We start from the raw sequence: 6,536 nt of genomic DNA, 5'->3' as shown, positions 1-6,536 counted from the left end.
TCGCTTATCATTTTCAAGTTCATATGATATAAATATGAGACAAAAAATACATACAGGGGCACCAATTCAATATCTTGAATTTTAGGACATAACTGCATTTATGGAGTTGTTGCCCTGCATCATATTTGTCTGGGGGCGGGGCCAGCGCATTATCTACGTTAAAATATTTTAATCGCGTTATTTTTCATAACTAGTTAATCAAATGATGCGTTAATGCGTATTAAACTGACAGCTCTAGTAATTATATACATGTAAATAAATGTAAATGTTTTCAAAATATAGGCCTACATTTTATGTGTGTGTATTTATATATACATAATAAATATACACAAAACACACACATATATTACGTAAACTAAAAAAAATATTTTGGATACGATTAATCGTGATTAATCATTTGACAGCACTACAGGACAAATAAATTTACTTTTGTACAGTTTATCTGTGCTTTTGTTTTAGATCTGTACTCTATTCTAGTTGTTCGACGACTCCCATTATGAGTTATACTAATTAATTAATAATTTTAATATTTAAAATATATATATATTTTTTAAGTTATTAACTATTATTTTGACTTTAATTATGAAAAATTACACTTTCATATCGTTTTATGGTTTCTGACTTCACACTGCTGGTTAAGGCTTGCACAAGCTCCCCCCCTGGATTCTGGACTGAGAGTGTATGTTGCTGCTCCAATGGCCGTTTTCAACACTGAGAACATTCGTGCTACAGTTTGGATTGCCCTCAAGAGGCTTGATCTCAATGGTTGGTCTCATTTTTGTAATAATTTGTCTAAAGTGCTTAAAGTTTAACAGCAGTCAGTTGTTTAACTGCAGCATAGCATCCTGGGTTGCCATGGCAACATGAACAGATTTGAATTAGAATCTCTTTCATCTGCCTTTTTGTGTCCTTCTTTATATATAAAAAAACAGTGGTCATATCATGGATTACTGAGAAGTATTTAGCTTTGTCTTTTGGCCAGTGTTAAATCAATGTGATAGAGAGCAACAGGTGCATCTGACAGCACAGGGCAGTTACTGGTATTGTTTTGACTATGGCTTTGAATAATTGTTGCAAGATTTTGTGCTGACATGCAAATCACATGCAAATATAAACGATATGTTGGGATGCTGACATAAGCAGTTATTTTTTTTGCAGATAACAGGGTCACAGCCCTCCGGGAGGTTCCCATTCCGAGTGGAGCCAAAGTAACCAGCATAAAACAAGTGCGTTTTTGACTAGTTCTTGGGTTCGATGTTGAGATTTTTGTGATTTTGTGAGATGTTTGTGTTAATTTAGTATTGTCTCTCCTTACAGATACTGGCTCAGTCTTTCAGGCTTGACACGTCTCAGAAAATACTTAAGGTATTTTGACATGCATAACCTTCCTGTAGTGTTTGAAACCTTTACCAACTGCTCTTTATTTATATAAATGGAATAATTTTGAAATAAATTTCCAGATACGAAACAATCGAGGATGTCTAATTCCATTAAACTGCTCCATGCCACCAAACAGCAAGCAAATGTAAGTATGTTTAAAGAACTTGCCTTAGTGTCAAAGGTCTATTCATGTATGAGCGTCAGCTTTAGACAACAATGACAATTAAAAGGAATTTGCAGCAAATAATACCATTGCTTTATAACTGGTCAATATTTGGTCCCTTGAATTAATTTTCAGGGACTTTTTTTTTTTTTTTTTTACCTTTATTTATTTATTTATTTATTTATTATTTTTTGTTATTTTATTAAAAAATATTAAAATAGTGTGTGACACTATTACATCAAATACCTGAATTTAATCTATCAATTTAAATAAATTACTCAAAAAAATGATAAATGATACATGATGGTCACACATTTGTGGTACTATTTGTGGTCACACAATAAACACAAATAGTACATTTTACATAAATGGGTGACATAATACATTTTTGACTTGGTTGAAGGAATAGTTCACCCAAAAATGAAAATTTGCTGACAATTTACTCACCCTCAGGCTTTTTAAGATGTAGATGAGTTTGTTTCTTTATCAGAACAGATTTGGAGAGATGTAGCATTACATCACTTGCTCACCAATGGATGCTCTGCGGTGAATGGGTGCCGTCAGAATGAGAGTCCAAACAGCTGATAAAAACACCACAACAATCCACAAGCAATCCACACCACTCCAGTAAATCAATTAACGTTTGTGAATTGAAAAGTCAAGTCAAGTCACCTTTATTCATATAGCGCTTTTAACAATACAGATCATCTCAAATAATTTGTACAGTATTAAATAGGAAAATAGTGTGACAGTAATGCAAGAAGACAACAGTAAACACTAATTTTTCAGTTAATGGCAGTTCATCATTGATTCAATTATATCATCATCAAACAGTATCTGTGCAATCAAGTCGACGATATCGCTGGAAATTAACAGCGCAAACATTGGTGACAAAAAAAAACCTTGGGAGAAACCAGGCTCAGTTTCACGGCATAGAATCTTTAAAATATGTCCAAGAGTTTTAAACACCGGTCTGTTATTGTGGCAACATTTCCACGTCCCTAAACATGATGCGCCACAAAACGAAACTAAGCCATTTAAAGCGGACCAAATTCTCAGACCTTTAGGCGTCAGTCCAAAAGCCTTGCTATGCGAGGCAACGGTGACCTTGGAATAAGAACGAAACAGACTAATATTAGCATAGATGCAATTCTTCTTACAATGTAACAAGTACATGGGTGTTATGGGAAGTGTTCCCGGTTCCGGCTGTCTGTAATAATAATTAATTTGCCAGAGTTCTGAGAATACAGCAGATGTAAAGGACTATAATGTGATAAGAGCTTGCTTAAGTACTGAGGTGCTAAACCATTCAGGGCTTTATAAGTAATTTGCAAGATTTTAAAATCTATATGATGTTTAATAAGGGAGCCACTGCAGTGGTTATACTTCCTAGTTCTAGTAAAAACTCTAGCTGCTGCATTTTGGACCAGCTGAAGTTTGTTTATTAAGTGTGCAGAGCAACCACACAATAATTCAGGTCATAAACTAATAATTAACATTTCTGCATACACTGCAAAAAATAAAAAAAACACAATTTGTTGAGTCAGCTTAAAATAATTTGTTACCCTGCTGCCTTAAAATTTTAAGTTGAGTCAACTAAAATAAGTTTAGTCAACTTGAAATGTTAAGTTGTACTAAGTAACAACTTAGATATTTGTGTTTGCTAAACTTAACAGATGGGTAAGTAACCCAGCTGCCTTAAAATTTTAAGTTGATTCAAATCAAATATCTAAGTTGTCACTTAGTATAATCTAACATTTCAGGTTGAATAATCTTTTTTTGAGTTGACTGAACTTAAAATAATAAGGCAGCCAGATTACAAATTGTTTTAAGTTGACTCAACAAATTGTTTTTTACAGTGTATGCCATTGAGAGCACAGGTTGTAATTTAGATTTATTTTTGAGATTGAAAAATGCGGTTTTACAAATGCTAGAAAAGTGGCATTCAGAGGAAAGATTGTGGTCAAATAGCACACCTAGGTTTCTAATTGATAACAAAGAATGACAGAGCAGCCATCGAGTGTTATTGTTTTAGGTTTTTACATGCAGAGTCTTTAGGTCAGATAATTAACACCTCTGTTTTTTCAGAATTTAGCAGTAAGAAATTACTCATCATCCAGTTTTTATTTCAACTATGCATTCAGTTTTTTTTAAATTGGTATGTTTCACCGGGCCACAAAGAAATATAGAGCTGAGTATCATCAGCATAACAGTGAAAGCTAACACCATCTTTCCTGATGATAGCTCCCAAGGTATGTGTTTATAATAAATTTGTCATCAAGGCAATTTAGCTTTAAAACATTGTTTCTGGGCAAAATTGCTTCAGGTCCATAAATTATAAAAAGCTTTGTCCGGTGAAAAAAAAAATAAAAAATCTGTCTATTCCTTGTTGTTTCCTCACGTCGGACTCCACCAACATATTTGTTCAGGACTTGTTTTGGACTGTTTTCGATTGTAAGATGTGCTTAACTGTGCATCAGTTATGGATTATGGGCTTCTATTTTGGTCAAAAGCATCAGTTTAAAGTTAAATTGCCTTAATGTTAAATCTGTTTCTTAGAAAAACACAATTTTTTTACTTCGCAAGCCATTAATTTATGGACTGGCGAAGTGTGGATTACTTGTGGATTATTGTAATGTTTTTATCAGCTGTTTGGACTCTCATTTTGACGGCACCCATTCACCGCAGAGGATCCATTGGTGAGCAAGTCACGTAATGCTCAATTTCTCCAAATCTGCTCTGAAGAAGAAACAAACTCATCTACATCTTATATGGCTTGAGGTTAAATAAATATTAAGAAAATTTTAATTTTTGGGTGAACTATTCCTTTAACATCAGACCAAGGTCATTTCTTTCCATTTATGATGTTATGTTTATTTTATTTTCAAGTTTGACTACTTTTAAATCTGTTAATTTGTTTCTGTGTGTTGTACCCAGGCCATACGTCCTTGAAGTGGCCAGAAACTACCAGCATGGTACGAAAACGTGGTCTTTTTTTAATATAGATTTTATCCCTGACTTTTTACTTTATCAAAAAAAATCACATTGTTTTTCCTTTCTGAATATAGTCAATCCAAGACCCAGAAGTATTCCCATGACTGTTATTAATAAAACCCTGAAGTCGAGACTACAGAGCGTTGTGAAAAGGGTGAGACGTTTGACTCCCTTAGAGTCTCCGATACTCAAACTGCTTCTTTAAATGTAAAACAAATTCACGTTGTAAACTCTATGACACAGTATGAACATTGCTCTTATTTCAGATTGAAAGATTAGAAGAGCTGTTGCCTCAAATCAAGCTAAAACACCATGAAAAGATGACAAAGGTGAACTTCTGATCTGATGTTATATTTAACCCCGTTTTCTTTTTACTGCTTTGATGTTTTTTCTGTTGAAACAGGATGTTGTTCCTTCATTTTTAAGTGTAAGTGGCTTTAGTTATGTCACAGATTAACCAATGTTTGCTACTTGCTATCAGGCCATCTAGCTAGTAGGCAGAGAGCATTTGACTGGACAAAAAGCCATACTGTATATGCCTATCATCAGTAAGTCATTTTGTTATTGTTTTCCAGGAAGATAAATGGTACATTTTAAATGCAAACGCTATAAGTAAACTGAGTTAACTTTTAGGAGCATGGACTAAACACCACAAAACTCAAATTTTGTCTCTAAAAAAGTAATTCTTATATATATAATGGCAAATAATTTAATGACTTTCATTGCAGGATATTGAGTTATTGAATCAAAAGCTGGTATTTCTTCACAAACGAATGCAGGTAAAATGTTATTCCTCATTTAGCTGTGTGACTATTATCAAGATGGTAATATAATAATTACTACCTAATCTATTTCAACAATGTAATCTGTTCACATAGGTGTCAGTTATAAAGGAATGTCATGTGAATATTATTGCCATAATATTGTAATTATAAAAGTGAGACTCAATATGTCTGTTCATTTTAGATGGCTGAGTCGTATTGTTGGGAGGGGATGTTGAGAAGAGCTCCTCTGTGGTGAATGATTCCTAAGTTTCAGGAAGTCTGGTTGAGCTGTTGATTTTCACCAACTAACATAACCAATAATATCTTAGAGAGAAGAATCAGGCTGTTCAGTTTTTCTTTTGTATCTGTAGAGAATCTGCATGATCTTTCTGGAGTTTAAGATAAATAACTCGCCATGTATTTTATCTGCATAGTGGACACATGTCAGATTGAAAATGCATGAGTGCGATTGCATTTATATATGGCATCTACAAATAAATTCTACAAATAAATGCTTAAGATTTTCATGATTTTTAGTGGCTGTAGTAATCCAGTTCTCCTCAGATTCATACAGGTTCTAGCAGAGTAACCACAGGTGTAGAGATTGACCTTAACTACTATATCAACTGGATGCATTGCTGTGAATAGGTGCCGTCAGAATGAGAGTTCAAACAGCTGATAAAAGCACCACTATAATCCTCAAGTAATCCACACCACTCCAGTCCACCAATTAATGTCTTAAAAAGCCAATAACTGTGTTTGTAACTTTCAAACTTTAAACCATTGCTTCTGACTAAAATACAAGTCCTCATATTGCTTTCTCCAGTGAAATTGATTAAGTGAATTTACAGCAGAATTTAGAGTAGCTCCATGCCTAACAACACCCCTTAGCTGCTTTATATTTACTTATAAATCATGGATTCTTGGGGTTATTGTTTTAGTACTGCATAACAAGTTCCTTAAAAACTGCATCTCTAATGATCACTAATACGATTAATTGAAAGATGGCAAAATGTAAATGTAGACCTATATTTAATAAAAACATAAAAATGTGGTTGGGTGTCCCGAGATCGAATCCCGCCTTGTGGACCTTTCCTGATCCCACCTCTCTCTCTCTCACTTGCTTCCTGTCCTTTCTCTACTGTCCTATCAAGGAAAAATTGCAAAATTCCAAAAATGTGTAATAACTCTGTAAAATAAGCAAATTAGCCAATTTTGTTTGTCGAAGAGTTGCA

At 33.9% G+C, this 6,536-nt stretch overlaps 1 protein-coding gene across 1 annotated transcript; it reads left to right on the top strand.

Moving 5' to 3' along the window:
- Positions 1-642: 642 nt before the first annotated feature.
- si:zfos-1056e6.1 (uncharacterized protein LOC107988029 homolog) lies at positions 643-6,169 on the top strand. The gene is made up of 9 exons (XM_051125504.1): positions 643-765; positions 1,159-1,226; positions 1,318-1,365; positions 1,461-1,525; positions 4,481-4,518; positions 4,612-4,691; positions 4,804-4,866; positions 5,266-5,316; positions 5,504-6,169. Exons 1-9 carry the CDS (start codon positions 696-698, stop codon positions 5,555-5,557), a joined length of 537 nt encoding a protein of 178 aa, XP_050981461.1. The 5' UTR covers positions 643-695; the 3' UTR covers positions 5,558-6,169.
- Positions 6,170-6,536: the final 367 nt, after the last annotated feature.

This window comes from Labeo rohita, chromosome 13 (assembly GCF_022985175.1).
Source record: "Labeo rohita strain BAU-BD-2019 chromosome 13, IGBB_LRoh.1.0, whole genome shotgun sequence".
In the NCBI taxonomy this organism is placed as follows: domain Eukaryota; kingdom Metazoa; phylum Chordata; class Actinopteri; order Cypriniformes; family Cyprinidae; genus Labeo; species Labeo rohita.
Note: the sequence above shows the minus strand (reverse complement) of the source record. Positions and strands in the feature narration are given on the sequence as shown.

Excerpts from the sequence above, each read along its gene's own strand:
- si:zfos-1056e6.1 (XM_051125504.1), top strand. The coding sequence starts at position 696 with ATGGCCGTTTTCAACACTGAGAACATTCGTGCTACAGTTTGGATTGCC. Across the intron at positions 1,227-1,317 it reads AAGTAACCAGCATAAAACAA|ATACTGGCTCAGTCTTTCAG; the intron begins GTGCGTTTTTGA and ends CTCTCCTTACAG. Across the intron at positions 4,519-4,611 it reads GGCCAGAAACTACCAGCATG|TCAATCCAAGACCCAGAAGT; the intron begins GTACGAAAACGT and ends TTCTGAATATAG.